Consider the following 15947-nt stretch of genomic DNA (forward strand, 5'->3'; position numbering starts at 1 on the left):
AAATCATATTTGATTGAATATCATATTTTGTCAAATCTAGATTATTCGCGGGTCCAATTTCTTCAATTTTAATTGAATTCATATTAATTTTAGGGTTCTCATTTCAATGAATTCATATTAATAGTAGTCCACTTCCGGCCAGGTTTCGAGCTTGGAGCCACTTTCATTCTCGAAGTCGACAGAAATGGGTTTGTTTAAGGTTTCAGAGAATATTTCGATGGAATCTTACTTGTAAATGGGTGGATTCATCGTTCTTATGAAGTCTCTGACTTATAGTAGTCCACTCCCAGCTAGGTTTCGAACTCGGAGCCACTTTCGTTCTCGAAGTCTCCGTAAAAGGATTCGTCTAAGGTTTCAGAGAATATTTTGATTGAGTCTTACTTGTAAATAGGTGGATTCATCGTTCTTACGAAGTTTCTGACTTATATTAGTCCACTACCGTCCAGGTTTCGAACTCGGAACCACTTTCTTTCTTGAAATCGCCAGAAAAGGGTTTTTCTAAGGTTTCAAAGAATATTTTGATGAAATCTTACTTGTAAATGGGTAGATTCATCGTTCTTACGAAGTCTCTGGCTTATAGTAGTCCACTCCCGGCTAGGTTTCGAACTCGGAGCCACTTTCGTTCTCGAAGTCGCCGGAATATGATTTGTTTAATGTTTCAGAGAATATTTCGACGGAATCTTACTTGTAAATGGGTTTATTCATCATTCTTACGAAGTTTCTGACTTATAGTAGTCCACTCCCGCCCAGGTTTCGAACTCGGAGCCACTTTCTTTCTCGAAGACGCCAGAAAAGGGTTTGCCTAAGGTTTCAGAGAATATTTCGATGGAATCTTACTTGTAAATGGGTAGATTCATCGTTCTTATGAAGTCTCTGACTTATAGTAGTCCACTCCCGGCCAGGTTTCGAACTCGGATCCACTTTCGTTCTCGAAGTCGTCGGAAAAGGATTTGTTCAAGGTTCCAGAGAATATTTTGATGGAATCTTACTTGTAAATGGTGGATTCATCGTTCTTACGAAGATTTTGACTTAAAAACCGCAATTATATCGGGTTCGGCTTGGCGGGTCGGTTCTTATGCAGCTCTATTTCATTGGTCCTTCATTTAGAATCATTTCTAATTCATCACTCTTACTCAATGTCGGTCAGTCTCACTCAATTTCCCTCAGATTACTTTGGTTTCTCTAGTATATATTATTTTAATTGAATGTATTTTCATCGACCTTAGTCAATTTCACCCGTTATCTATCGATCACGGTCTTATCCCATATTGCTCGACTTTGCTCGATTTCTCCTGGATTCCAAGGGTTGTGTGGTTACCTATTGATCCAAACTAAATTTCAATTGGTTTCCCTTAGTTTCACTTATTTTCTGCCAACCTTGTTTTTAGCGGAATGTCCATCGACCTTGGTAAATTTCATTTGTGATCTATCAATTTTGTTACTATTACTCAACCTCACTCAATTTTAATTGAACTCAACTGGTTCATACGGTTATCCGTCAATTCAAGACGAATGTCCGTTAACCTCGCTCACATGTTATTCAAAAGTATTGTTTTGCAATAACCCTTCAACTTGGATTCTTCGTCGGCCCCTCACCGTGAAATCAGTCTCCTGGCAATTTGGACCAAAAAGGGGGAATCCTTCCGTGATGAGAATTTGTATTTAGAGAATGAACCGATAATGAAAGAAATTCTAAAATTCTAACAAAGTATTTTCAACTTACAATAAATTATGAATTTTATCGGTTTCCCCTTCTGTCATAAACTCTCTTAATTGCATTATCCACCAACATTTTGCTACTCAACTTACCTTAACTTTAATCAATTTCTTGTTATTTTTTTATACTTAGTACTGTAATTTAGAGATCAATTACCGATGCAAATCACGCAAAATTCTTCCCACACTAGAGATACCAATTATGATCCTCATGATGCATATCTAGCCAATTGAAAACACCAAAGCTACCAGATATGATCCGAATGATATATATTTAGCCAATAGGAAACAAGGATCTTTAATCGTATGGCTATAAACGCAAAACACAAGCATGGATTCGGATTACTACCTTATCCAACAGTGCCAAAACTACAGCTCTTATGTGGCGCGATAACATCTTAGGGTAAACGAATTGGCGGGAATGTTGGCGCTTTTTTTGGGTGGAATCTAAAATTCATGTTTGGTAAATCTAGAATTGAAACCCTGAGGCAGAAACTCTCTCCTTCTCTCTCATTTGGAACCTTTTCACAGCTTCTATCTCACCTTTCTTTCTTTCTTTCTTTCTTTCTTTCTTTCTGTGTCTCAATTTCTGTAAAAAAAAATCCGATCCATCACATATCTTATGAAGTAAAACAAAAAGTAAAACTTGTTTCCGGAATTAAACCTCAAATCCGTAACATCTCTAGTTCACAGTTTGAAAGGAACTCGAATCCCTCGTTTCTCTCTCAGAAATTGAAAGGGAATGACGCGGCCGTTACAGTTTTAGGTTTGTTATGATTTCTCTTTTTATTCCCTTGAGAAAGTTTTGATGCTATATATTGTTCAGATCCAGGGTTTTATCAGTATGGGATTTGTTTGATTTTTGGATTTCTTGAGCGGTTCATTTAATTTTGGGGTTTTAATCAATTTATTACTTCGATTTTGTCCGGTTACTGTTGACAATTGATTGATTCAATTTTTTTCAGTGAAAATTGTTTCTTTTACCAAGAATTTATCAAGATTTAGTAAGCTAGATATTTCATCTGTTTACTTAAATCTCTTTGGGCGTGCTCGTTTTATTTAGTTTTTATACAGGCTTGTATCTTTCTCTATTAGATGTTTTCTTCGTTTATTTTACTTTTCTTAGATAGACTTTCATTGAATTAAGGAACAAAATTGATTTTCTTCAAAGTGGGATTTCATTCAATTGAAATGTGGGTTGAGTTTTTAGAATTGTGTGTTCATGTAATAGGGGAAATTTGAGATTTTTAGAAGTGGGTAGTGATGGAGTTGAGCTTAACAAATTGGGCTTTCCGTGTATTACAAATTTGTTACTACCCAAATTAAAATCCCTGTGAATTTTAATCGTTTGGGTATTGCTTTTTCGGTTGTGATTGCTTAGTCATTGTCTTATGAATCGCTGCTTTGGGTTCTGATTAGAAGATATTTTTATTTAACAAATATGTGATTTATGTTGTTCCAGTCGGGCAGCCATGTGGGTAACAGTAGTCTGATTTGCTTTCTGTTGCAATACGAGAGAGTTTGTCAAAGTAAAGGATGATTGTGATTCCAACCATTATGCTGACAAGTGACAAGCGTTTTATGTTGTTTGAGTCATAATTGAGATATTAGAGGGTTTGTGAAAGAAAAGGCTCATTCTTATGCTCATCATTAGGCATTATGCTTTGGTAGATTTTTTTGCTCAGTGTGTTTATTTGAAGCCTGTTTAGGTATGGGATAACATTTGTGAACTATATCATTTCTATGCGAATCCATTGGATTCAGTTGTTGGTTCATCTTCATTTGTATGTGATAATGAAGTACCATGACTGTCAACTGTTTTTTCATGGATCCTACCTTTACTCACTTGTTGCTAGTTGGAATCTTTTTATTATAATTGACCTTGCTCTATTTTTTTTTACTGTACACTGCCCTCAAGCCGTTGGGAGACACAAGCCCTTGGGAGACAGGGTGCTTGTTGTAACCAAGACAGCAGAGCAGAAGACCACAGGTGGTATTCAGTCGCCTTCTACCGCTCAGACTAAGCCACAAGGAAGTGAGCTCCTTGCTATTGAGAAGGGTAAGACCGTCGGAAAGGCCCAAGTCGATGTTAGTGTGAAGGTAATGATTAACTCAGCTAAGGGTATTTATCTTCTGTGTGTCTATGGTTTTGAATTGACATTAACAATTGTAAGATGATTTGTTGGTAGACTGGTGCTCAAATCATTTACTCCAAATATGCCGGAACTGAAGTGGACTTGAATGGAGTAAGCCATCTTTTATTGAATGACGATGGCATTCTTGGTATTCTCGAGACCGAAGATGTCAAGGATTTTAATCCCCTGAGCGAACGCGTGTTAATTAACGTCTGTTCCCACTTTACATAGTCAGATTCTTCATAAATCTAGAGAAATTTAAGGTGTCGATATAAGTAAACAATGGCTTGGGAGAGTAATAAATTGGAAAAACAACTGCACGTAAATTTTACAGGGGAGGGTTGGATCTTGCACTATGAGGCACCATAGTAGTATTGGGTTCATGTCAACATGGTTTCTTTTACCTAAGAAGGAAATATTTTAGATTGGGGTTGTTACTCGTTGCATTATTTTGGTTGTAGTATAATTTGTGATTACATATTTGAGTGATTGCCTATTTAATAGTGGTTCTTACACATAATCGTGTTCAGGTTGAGGAGGCCGAGAAGGAAACTGCTGGTGGGTTACTTCTAACAGAGGATAGCAAGGAGAAGCCCTCCATTGGAACGGTAAGAAAACTTCTGTTTTACGGGTTTGAGTTACACATGCATTACCTGCTAGGTTCATCTCAGTCAATATCCATGTAAGTCCTACCTTTGAGCTGTGTACAAATGTCCATTTAGAGTGCTTCAGAGTATACAATTGAATTGTACAAATTCTTATATAGGTATATCAGTTTGTCCTTTCTTTGTACATGTACTATGTAAGCTGATGTGACCTGTGCCATTTGAAGCAATGCCATGATAATTTTACACCTATCTTGACATTTACTTAGGCAATTCCCCTCTATGTTTTTTTTATCATAGTTTGTCCATCATGAGTAGTCACTGTTTTCTTATAATTCTGCAGATAAAAGGTCCTTCGTTTCAGAGTTTACAAACACGAATGCAACACCTGAAAAACAAATCAAGCCATCAAAGAAGTAAGTCATGCATATCTCTTTTAACCTTGCATAATGATTGTTTGGTTAGTTATTCAGGAATATCAATTTGGTGACTAACGGGGAACTCATAAGAACATGTGTAACTTCAGTTCAGGGTAAATACTCATATTGATTCATCTTTGAAATAAAACCTATTTAACAAGACAAGGAGTTCAATCATAAGTGTTCTGTATTCACCTAGTTGCCGTAAACCATGAATCTAATGTCGGGTCTTTACAAAAGTTCGAAGATTGGTTCTGCTAGATCATTTCTGCAGACCGACATTTCTTTTTCTTTTTATTTTCTTTCTTGATTGGCAAAACCTGCGGTCTTCTCAGCACCTTGCTTGTCACTAGTATATGCGCATACCCATTTTACGAATCTTGCTATAGTCACCATCTTGCATAATCTGTATATACTCACAAGGCATAACTAGTATTCATTTCTGCTTAAAGGTCTGGACCTGAATCAGAAGTAATTCAATTGCAGCGAGAGCTTAAAAAAAGCCTTCCGACCAACTTGAGGTGTGTCACTCTCTCCTAGTTCTTATTTCTGCTTCTGTTATCTGTTGTGTTTTCATATTTTAACTTGATGTATGCGTAATGACCCTTGTCGTTCTGTTTTGCATTAATATGAGCAGTTTCAAATGGAGCTACAAAAAGCTGTTGGAGGAGAAGAAAGTGGGGAGAAGAAATAATGCTTGCAATCAAGTCATTATCTACACAAATATGGCAGTGTGTTGAGTGATAGAATAAATGACTTGTACTAGTGTGAATTTTGAGTTTTTATTAGTGTTTCTCGGATTTTGAACATAAGTGTCGATTGAATTCAGCTGTAAGTTGGATTAAGTGTAACTTGACACAAACAATTGTTTAGGGGAGAATTTGAATTACGATCGGGTGTATATCTATTGGATTAAATTCATTGTTTTTTTCGAACCCTCATGCAGGATGATTAGTAAACTGTCCAACCAATGAGCTAAGCTAGCTACATGCTCGTGATATCTTCTGATTTGGTGATTCTAAACTTGGTTGCTGAGACAGGTTTGACCGACCAAAGTTTATTTTGACTTGCTAGTCTGTGGTCGCTTGACGTAAATAGCTACTAACCTACTATGACACTCGCTATACAGAACTTGGAAAAAGTACTTGAACAACCAAAAACATTATTTGGTAGCTAAGAAGTAGCGGTAACAGGTTAGCAACCGCTACAACCTATGGTAGTCGGAATTTTGGTTGCTTGACTGTTTAAGCGACCAAAATTTTGGGCTCTTGCTAAGATTTTGGTTGCTCAAACCAAGTTTTCTTGTAGTGAGTGTATTACTACCAATTTAAATGATACTACCAGTTTAAATGATCTAGAATATTTAGCTAAGATGTTTTTTTGGCCATAGGCCCTGGTATCACAAGACCCAGGAGCACTGCAATGACTACAAGGCCGGCAATTTATCAGCAACATATGCCTATTGTTCCCATTTAGCCACTGCGGTTATCCGGCAGTGTGAGATTTTTAACGAGCATCGCTGCGGTCACCCAACAGCAGCTTTCCGGATGGTCACTCATCCCTGCATTCCTCCCGTCCGAGAACTCTTAACTGTAGAGTTTTCTGCCAATTTTGGATTTTGGAGTCAATGATGCTGAAAAAGCCTCGATGTTACGAAAAGACAAACCATTACTTTACTTATATTTCATTCGGCCAACCACTACGGAATATTGGGGTATTATAAAGTCAGTTCTAGCAACTTATACTAGACTGAAATCCAAAGGGAACTTCTTAAGTTCATTAGATCTAACATTGCTCCAAATTATAGAACCAAACAAAAAGCTTTCATTACTAGTCGCGGAAACAAAAAGCTATTTGGTTTCCCCATGACTCTGACACCTGCCAGATACTCAGCAGAGGGTGTATAAAGTATAAAATGTTGAGCCATGGCAATAATATGACGCTGTTCGCCACACCAATTGAAGGTTAATCGAGATTTTAAGTGGCAGTTGGTGGGTTCTTGCAAGTGGTTGGTTTTGTAGTGAGATTCCAGATTGGTGCAAGGGTGGCATACCACAAGAACATATGAAGTTGATTACGTTGTTGGAGCTGAAGTCATAGATAGGATCTAGTGCTGCTTGAGAATTTATGCGTCCAGATTTATAAGTCGAATGTTGTCATGGGAGAACTAATTGGATCTTTTACTGCTGGTCTCCAAGTACTATGCATCACAATAGCTATAAAAACAATAAGCAATGTTGGATCTATTGCTTTTTTTATCAAAGCCGCGACCCCGGAATGTGTAGAAAGGCCATGGATATACCTAGAGCAATGTAATACATTTAACAGATTCCTGCTAATGGGGAGCATGCTGCCAAAATGCCAACACCAGGTGTCGTGATAACTGGCTGGAAAAAAGAACTAGCGTGCAAGTTGAGGATGTAGGTGGATAGGGAATCATTGATATATGGGGTCCTGTTTACTGGGACTCGGAACTTTGAATACCAATCGATGATTCGATCTCAGTAATATTCCCTAGTAATTAAATCAGTAATCGTTCATATTTGTGTAAAGTAGAAAACCTTCTGAGCTTTGTATGTTTGTTAAACGGCACCCACCTGCACAGAATTCCAATTCTACTCTAAACTCGTACCCATACAGTGCCCAAGGACTCGCCTCAGTTCAGATATGTCCCAGTTATACGACAGGGTGAGCTTATAATATAGTCCCATACAGACTAGTCTAGAGCAGAGGAATTGAAACAAGACGGTATAAAAAGAGAAGTCGACTACTAGAAGAAGCATACCTTTCTCGGCCTTTTGGCTAAGATCAAGTGTAGTATCTGTTCTTATCAGTTTAATATCTGATATGTGAGCCATCGGCTCACACGATATTAAATTAATTTTTTTCATGGGGGAGTTCCCATCACAGTAGCTTGCTGCTGGGGTTCTCGAGTGTCGCCTTTACGTTGCACTACTGCAAAGGCCTGGCACACCCCCACCAAAACTAAGAAAAACATTTTGATCAGTTTCAGCTAATTCTTGGTGAGTGCCCTTACAGCCACATCTAATGAGTGCCCTTGTTTCCTCACCAATTCTTTCAAGGATTACCTGCGGATATCCCGTTCTCAGTGACTTCTTCCTCTTTGTTCGACATCAACTAGCCAACAGGAATTTTGTAAATTGGAATCTATTCAAGTTACTGTATTTGTATAAACCATCACGGTTATACAGTAGTAACTCATAGTTTCCAGTTCAAAAGGAATCAACACACACATACTGCAGTTTGGGCGCAGTGCCGCAAAGAAGAAAGGGTAATAGTAGTCCCACCTTGGTTAGTCAGGAAAACAGATAACGAAAAAGATCCTATAAGAGAATCTTGAAATGCAACCGGAAATCATACTTACCTGGACGGGGTCAATGGTTTATCAAGAAGGACCATGGCCTAGGTTAGTGACTTCCATTGCACTTTGGAAGGGCGCTCGCCTAAGATCTCCCCGTTGAGGGAGAGTCTACGTCATAATTTATTCCTGAGGGGGAACGCGTCCGCGCGGCCCCTGCCAATGTTTACAAGCCCAAATTTTACCAAAGTTCGCTAAGAAGGTTTTTATCATTGCTGCTGATGAAGGAGGTGCATCTACCCTCTTTCTCTTGTTGATATCTTCTGTTTTGTGGTGCTTGCGTCTAGAGCGTTATAGTTCTTCTTTTGGATACTCATATCAAGATGCATATTAAAAAACAGAGGATTACAAATTATATCTAACCACTTTTTGCAAACACACTTGCATACAAATGTGGATTTCACTGGTAGCCCTAAAAGGATTTGAAGATAGAGATCTTCTGGAAACGCTAGACATTGTTGCTTCTTTTTCTCTACTCTCTTGCAGTGTCTGGAAGCGGAGTGATTCATTCTTTCCCGTCAGTAAAGATGCATCAACTCTTCAGTATCTGACTTATATGAAGCAAAGAACTCATCTAGTTTCTGAAACCTTAGACATTAATCTGTCTGTGAATCCAAAGGGTTGCTTGTGAGAATGGTAATATGTTCACCAGAAAAAAGATAATAATAGTCCCGCATTGGTTAGTCAGGAAAACAGATAACGAAAAAGATCCTATAAGAGAAGCTTGAAATGTGACTAGGAAACATACTTACCTGGACGGGGTCTATGATTGATCAAGAAGGATCATGGCCTAGGTTGGTTACTTCCATTGCACTTTGGAAGGGTGCTTGCCTAAGATCTCCCCATTGAGGGAGAGTCTACGTCATAATGCGTCCGCGCGGCCCCTGCCAATGTTCACAAACCCAAAGTTTCAAATACTGATTGTGGTTGTCCAACTGCTGATGAGGAGGAGCGAACATCCTTAGTCCATGTTCTCCGTTGCTGATTGATCCTCCTCTAGTTATTGTTCATATTTTCTGTTCACAAAGCGCCTCTCCTGGTGCTCATGTTTTTAAGATGATAACATGATTTTAGCTTGTAAACATCTCGGCCATCAAGAGAAGTGTTGCAACACCTGCTGGATCTTTGACTTAAGGTTCACCGCATGTGCACCTTGGCACTATGCCAATCTGCTTATTGCATCGTTGACAACTCAGACTGGATCGATTCGGACAACAATGAAAACAGCAACATAAAGAAAAATAGGGGTTCCTTGAACCCAAGAAGATCACAAGGAATTAATACTACATAATCGAGTTTGTGTAGTTGTTTTTGTAATTGATAATTGATTTTTGTGATTCCTAAGGAAATTTATCTGGGGATTTGAAAAAATCAACAAAGGCAAATGGAGGAGCATCTCGAGACTCGCAGTGTTGTCGAGAACCTGAACTCTATTGGCCATGCTCAGAAGTACTTTCTACACAGAGGTGCTAAGATATCAGGCCAACAAAAATCTTTATAATGCCCCTGCTGTAGTTGCCAGTGTACCAAAAGTAAATATACACAGTTTACCAAAAAAAGAAAAAAAACCTGATACAACACAGCTAAGCCCACCCTCTGAGCGGACCTAGCAAGCTAGACTATCCAAAGTGGAAATTGGTTAAAATGGGAGATCTTCTATCTACGGAGGAAACCTTCCGCCCGTACTATGGACGAAATGGGTGCCATAACCACTGTACTAGACAGTTGTTGGCGCAAAAAGAAAAACGAAAAAGAACCGAGTGAAATTGTGTTCCCGAAATTGATCTTCTCGACTGTTTGATACCAATTTCCTCTTATAGAGGTTCTACTGTAGTAACTTCCTACCAAAGTTTTGGTCCCAGAATCATAAGCCATTAACGGTTACATCACTAACATATATACAATGACCCAAGGGCATAACACATTAAATACTAAAAGGACTGTTGGCTGACAGGCGTCTTCAGAAAACAAGTAAATACAGAAAAGGTTAATACTAAGAGTCCGGATTAGCCTCCTCAGGAACCACAGTCAAATTCACTACCTTATTGTTCCCTCTCTTTACAACCACTTTCAAGGGCTTTCCGACCTTGTCTCCCATAGCATCGATAATCTGCAGAATGAAATTCTAAAACAGTCATAAACTACAAACATCTCTCTCTCTGATATTCTTTTTATAAAGCAGACTTCACCTTCCAAAACTAACAGAAACATCCTGAATACTCGTGAAATGGTGATGTGGCTCCCATGTTGAATAACTAACGAACTATATGGAGGTATATCATGTGGTAAACTAAAAGACTGGGCAATACTATGCACATTTGTGGTGTCAAATGCAGATTCATGTAGGATACACACCCTAACTTTCTTGTGAGAGGATGGATGCTTGATTCTAGATGTGGCTAATCAGAGGAAGCACCTTTGACAAAAAAATATATCGACTAGCAGACATACCTCTGTGATGCTTGCAACAGGGATGCCATTGAACTCAATAACAATATCACCAGGGAAAAATCCAGCACGGTCACCAGGAGAACCTGGTGTTACCTGGTTGGATGTTAAAAATCTCAAGTCAGATTAAGAAGGTGGACCATCACGCTTCCTTTGTAGAAAGACGGTGAAACGTTTAATGGGCCTTTGCAAAATGCATTTCGATTCCAAAGAAAGAAATGGAAGAACAACGAAAAAAGAAAAGAGAGAAATAAAACCCACCATAGGTACAAGCACACCCTTGCTAACATTTGGAAACGAAATATCTCTTTCCTTGAGCTGAGCTACAATCATATCATTCAAATCAAGCATTTTCAACCCAAGCCAAGGCCGGACAACTCTCCTACATAATATTAGAATACAATATTAAATATTAGACAAACCTCATAGCCATGTTATAACTCAACTCCTTCATTAGGTTGATCCCCTGCAATGGATTATATCCATTCCGACAGAGTTAATGATAAAGATTGAGAAATCGTCCTAACATATGAGAATTTAGAACTTCTTTTGTTATCCCAAACTGTTGAAAAGGGTACGATGATAAAGTCGGGAAGAAAAATACCCATTTTTCTTGAAGTGCTCTATAATTTTAGAGACGGCATCGATTGGCACAGCAAAGCTCAAACCATCAGCAGCAAATACCTTCATAATATTGACCCCAACAACTTCTCCGTCAAGATTGACGAGTGGTCCGCCAGAGTTTCCCTATAAAAGAATAAGTGCATGGAACCATACGGTATTAAATAAAAATTCTAAGATGATACAATCACATATTACAAAGGTTAAAGGAGGAAGAATTGTCAAGGTATAAGAGCTTTATACCTGATTAATTGCACAATCAGTCTGTAAATACTCTCTCCGTATCCCTCCAAGACCCAGATCACTACTTTTACGATCAACACAACTAAACAAAAAGATAATGAGAAAACCAGAAGTAAGATCAGATGGCACTATTCAACATGGATTGCTTCAAATTTGGTAATTCACCTAAGATATCTAAGCGTTTGTATACCAGCTCACCAGATACCAAGTGGAAACCAGCAAGACGAGTGTAAAAATATATAGGGAAAGCAAATGGTCATAACGAGATATGCCTAATCACTTTTTCAAGAATTTTATACTGTACCTCACAATACCAGCAGTAACAGTATTTTGTAAAGAGAGAGGGCAGCCCATTGCTACCACCCAATCCCCTGGACGCATCTTAATTGATGAACCGAGCTTTGCTGATGGTAAAGGAGTTTTAGAATTGATTTTAACTACGGCAATGTCCGAATGAAGATCAGCATTCACAACGGTGCCCTCAAATGTTCGACCATCTTGCAAGGTAACATCAACCTGTGGTACATAAAGTAGAAAACAATCAAGAGAACCAAAAACATAATCTGAATACGAGGTTCAGACATATTATCATACGGGCACAAAAAGAACAGAGGAACCGATCCTAGATTAATGTAAAGCATGCAAGCAATCAGCGAAAAGACTACATCTATACACCTTAAGTTGAACTCAAATAAATGCTAATGGCCATCAAAGCGAACCTTTCCTTTAGAGACTTTTTTCGTGCTTTGAAAGTCTACCACAACATGAGTACAAGTTAAGATTGTACCATCAGAATCAATAAGAGTTCCTGATCCTATACTCTTCCCCAACGTCATTCCTCGATAACCTTGAAAAACGTAGAGATACCCAAAAAATCAAAATCTACCCTACAACGTCTAAAGCTAGCTTTGTCAATCAACAACAAAGATAAGTAATCTGCACAATAGTAAGCCGAACATACTGACCTTGTGACACAGATATATTGACAACAGCAGGACCAACTAAAGCAGCTGCTGAAGCAATAGAGTCTCTACCTAAACATCCATGACAACCTTCTCTACCATCCTTTCCATCTTCACCAGACATTTCCTTCTTTATATCAGGTAATCCCTTAGACCAGGCAGAACTAATTCGTGAAAAACTATTCCCTATTTTTACAAATATAAAACAGGAATCTAGTCAAATTTTTAATAAAAGTAGATTAAAACCGAGCAAACTACATTACTAAACCTGAATACCTGATTTCCAAGAAGTTTTATCAAGTGCAGTTTCTCCTCCAAGAGGTAATAATTCTTCTCTTGTTAGCCATGCAAATGAAAATTGTGGAGAGATTGATGCTGATATTCTTGTTTCTGTAACATAAGAGTGTATACCAATCCATTTAGATATCATTCTTTTACTTTAGTGGGACTTACGGAAATCTCCATCACCATTCCACCACCAACAGCAACACCACAAAAATCCCGCCAACAACATCACTTGGCCACCACCACCACCAGCAGCCAGATGCCATCAACAAACGCCAGCACAAACACCAATACCATATACATAGATTTATGGCAGGTGTTGCCGTGGCAGCGGTTGGCCAGAGGCGCATCCAGCATGAAACATAGAACCTGGAATTTGTTTTCACTTTCTAACTAGTGCATGTCCTAGCTCCGCCTCTGGTGGTGGTAGGATGGTGTTGGTTTATGGTTAAATTGATCAATGTAAAACCAATTCCAGTACATAAAATATAAATTTGGATATGAAGACACTTACTAAAATCTCCACGGCCATTGTGAAACCCTATAAGACTAGCTCCAGCTGCTAACGCTACTATCCGTAGAACAGAATTCCGACCATTAGGTCTACGGAAATCACTTTGTGAGACTTGAAATAGTCGTTTCTGCGAAGTTTTAATCGAAATTAATCAGGAGAACCTCTTGAAGATAAATTGAATTTCAAATACGGAAGAGTTAGGGTTTTAATTACCAGTAAATGTTTCATCACGAAGGTCGCCGTATACTGAATTCCCGAAAACCCCACCAAAACCTCATTAAAAATGATCTCCAATCGTTTTTAGAAGAAAAAAGTAGAGAAGGGTCCAAGTTAGGAGTCGGACACCATTTGGTCCATGGGCCGCGGGATAGGTAATTGGTACTGCCCCCTTGATCCTGTTTGAGTGTGGATTAACAAAGGTAACCAAATGCGAACCAACGCATTTAAACGGTTGATGGTATTTTAAGCATTGGTTCACCTTTGGTCCGTCAGTATTAGTCCGCTTCCAAGGAGGTTCGTTTTCATTTTTCTTTTGGCATATATTAAAAATCAAAATCCATAAATTGGAAATCCTATTAAGATAAGAGAAATTGGAGAGTAGTTATCAGATTTGTAGTAATACTATTACGTATAACATATTTCGCTATAGTATCAGCCCAATATTCGCTAATTTGTTTAGGGGCTTGAAAAATCGAACTTCTAAAAGGTTCAAACTACAAAATATATATATATTACTCCCTCCATCCTAGTTTACTTGTCAAAATAGCATTTTTCAAAAATTTGAAACAAATTCAAATTACTTCCACATACGTCATCAATCTTCCAAATTACTTGTTTACTATATTAGTTTTTATTTCTTTCTTAATAATTAGAAAATTTTGGTGGAAAATATAGTAATTTTTTGGTACACTTTTGCTAAAAAAAATATTCAATTTTGGCAAGTAAACTAGGACGGAAGGAGTATTAACTATATTTCTAAGAGATACTAGCTGGTCACCCGTGCTACGCACGGGTCAGTGTCTCGCTTAAGAAAATTTAAGAAATTAACGAAAATTCAACTAACTCGTGACCCTAAAAATTAATAAAACATTTATAAAAATTCAATTCAATAGAAAAAACTGATTACAAACCGTGAGCTTGCATTTCAACATCTTCACAACTTACGGGCTTCTATTGCTTCACAAACTAACTAATTAAAAGTTACGTGAGTTTAGTTTTCTCCAGTTTTTAATAATTTTTAAAATTTTGGAGCTTATGCTATTGGATTTTATATACTCTTGCCTCTTTTTGTTCATCATCTAATCATTTCACGCCATGCGACATCGAGATTGTGATGTATTATATTCTTAAAAAATTATCATCATTCTCTGGATTTTCAAAGATTCCTTTGTCTCAAATAGAATGAACTCATCGAAAAATTACATAGAGATACTTAATGAGAATTTACCTACATAGTGCAATGAAATATTCTCTAATTTGATAAAATCAAATTTACGCAATGGAATGTTTTCTTCGTCTTTGGCAACCGCAGTAATACATGTTTGATCGGCAAAGTATATTTTTCGAGACATACATATAATTATTGCTAAAAATCGAACCACAAAATCTTCCATGATTATTTTATTTTGATACTAAATTTTTTTCTTTATGATTTTCATAGGATAACTAGACGTAATTTTTCTCAATGTTACTGTTTATTGATTGGTTTTTCTCCGAAAGAACCACAAAAATAGTAGTAGCTAGTTACATATTCGTGGAGTAAAATTATGTTGACTGGAAGTGCACTTCTTTGTTCAATCTTGTTTCCTGCTTTATAAGTACTCTTACCTTTTGAGAAGCTATAGTTGAACTTCCTGCGATGTCTGTTGTAAATGGACTTTGCAGTCACTCGAATAAAAATGCATTATAAAATTGAAGTTATTATCAAGATTAAATAATTATTATTATGGAGTACCTTACATATAATATCTGATTTTCTCTATTTAAATTTTCGTTAAGGCCCATGATAAATTTGAACTATGTCAAAAAAAAATCACAAACTAAAGTTACTAATGACTGTTATAAAATAATATATTATTTTCATAGATAATAAATATACTTATAAAAAATTTCATTGATTACAGATCTATTTGATTCTAGTTAAAAAATTTTTTAAATAATTTCATAGTTTAAGAGCAACTTAAAGTATGAAAATACTTATAAGGTGCAACGGAAAAAGAATGTAAAAAACACTAATGTTCATTCTCAGACCACTGTTGCATTAATTTCATTTCTGCTAGTATACTCGTGTCCTCTTTAGCATGTTGTTATCCCTTACTTCGTAAGAATTTTTTTTTTCTTCCATCAGAGAATTTGGAATTTGTTAAATCTGTGAATTATATAGATGTACCCGTGTGAGTTATTACACTATGACAATGAGTATATGCATTCCCGTGAATTCAATGAATATTGTGAACTATATTTAAAGGGAACGTATGTTTCATTTGGGAGTCCTGATATTAGGTGGGAAGAAGCCCATATACAGAGGGAAAGATTTTGGCCAAACTGCAGTCAATTCATGGTCAAAGTCAAACACTTATTTTAAACACTTATTGTTCTCAATCCACCCAAAGATCCTTCA

General features: G+C 37.3%; 2 protein-coding genes, 1 long non-coding RNA gene, 2 other non-coding genes and 1 pseudogene across 5 annotated transcripts; 5 read left to right on the forward strand and 1 right to left on the reverse strand.

Moving 5' to 3' along the window:
• The first annotated feature begins 2172 nt into the window (after positions 1-2172).
• Positions 2173-4662, forward strand: LOC113347350 (20 kDa chaperonin, chloroplastic-like). The gene is made up of 5 exons (XM_026591021.1): positions 2173-2482; positions 3635-3816; positions 3906-4061; positions 4382-4459; positions 4618-4662. Exons 1-5 carry the CDS (start codon positions 2173-2175, stop codon positions 4660-4662), a joined length of 771 nt encoding a protein of 256 aa, XP_026446806.1.
• Positions 4663-4797: 135 nt separating this feature from the next.
• On the forward strand, positions 4798-5871 carry LOC113325811. Its single transcript, XR_003348127.1, has 3 exons — positions 4798-4872; positions 5328-5396; positions 5513-5871. It is a non-coding gene; the product is annotated as an uncharacterized LOC113325811 (long non-coding RNA).
• A 1785-nt stretch (positions 5872-7656) lies between these two features.
• On the forward strand, positions 7657-7854 carry LOC113340959. The gene has a single exon (XR_003355697.1). It is a non-coding gene; the product is annotated as a U2 spliceosomal RNA (small nuclear RNA).
• A 398-nt stretch (positions 7855-8252) lies between these two features.
• LOC113345260 lies at positions 8253-8414 on the forward strand. Its single transcript, XR_003358049.1, has one exon. It is a non-coding gene; the product is annotated as a U1 spliceosomal RNA (small nuclear RNA).
• Positions 8415-8998: 584 nt separating this feature from the next.
• Positions 8999-9125, forward strand: LOC113345283 (annotated as a pseudogene).
• A 621-nt stretch (positions 9126-9746) lies between these two features.
• On the reverse strand, positions 9747-13668 carry LOC113279085 (putative protease Do-like 14). Its single transcript, XM_026527798.1, has 11 exons — positions 13541-13668; positions 13328-13454; positions 12805-12918; positions 12532-12714; positions 12286-12413; positions 11871-12082; positions 11567-11648; positions 11307-11449; positions 10964-11084; positions 10706-10798; positions 9747-10364 (listed from the first exon to the last, which is right to left on the reverse strand). The coding sequence occupies exons 1-11, from the start codon at positions 13553-13555 to the stop codon at positions 10248-10250; spliced, it is 1335 nt and encodes a 444-aa protein (XP_026383583.1). The 5' UTR covers positions 13556-13668; the 3' UTR covers positions 9747-10247.
• Positions 13669-15947: the final 2279 nt, after the last annotated feature.

Source organism: Papaver somniferum, chromosome 1 (assembly GCF_003573695.1).
Source record: "Papaver somniferum cultivar HN1 chromosome 1, ASM357369v1, whole genome shotgun sequence".
NCBI classification, from domain to species: domain Eukaryota; kingdom Viridiplantae; phylum Streptophyta; class Magnoliopsida; order Ranunculales; family Papaveraceae; genus Papaver; species Papaver somniferum.

Coding starts and splice junctions, on each gene's coding strand:
- LOC113279085 (XM_026527798.1), bottom strand. Junction 11,450..11,566: donor CTGATTGTGCAATTAATCAG/GTATAAAGCTCT, acceptor ATTCTTTTATAG/GGAAACTCTGGCGGACCACT. Junction 11,085..11,306: donor GAGCACTTCAAGAAAAATGG/GTATTTTTCTTC, acceptor AATATTATGTAG/GAGAGTTGTCCGGCCTTGGC.
- LOC113347350 (XM_026591021.1), top strand. CDS start 2,173: ATGTTTGGTAAATCTAGAATTGAAACCCTGAGGCAGAAACTCTCTCCT. Junction 2,483..3,634: donor CGCGGCCGTTACAGTTTTAG/GTTTGTTATGAT, acceptor ACTGCCCTCAAG/CCGTTGGGAGACACAAGCCC. Junction 3,817..3,905: donor AAGTCGATGTTAGTGTGAAG/GTAATGATTAAC, acceptor ATTTGTTGGTAG/ACTGGTGCTCAAATCATTTA.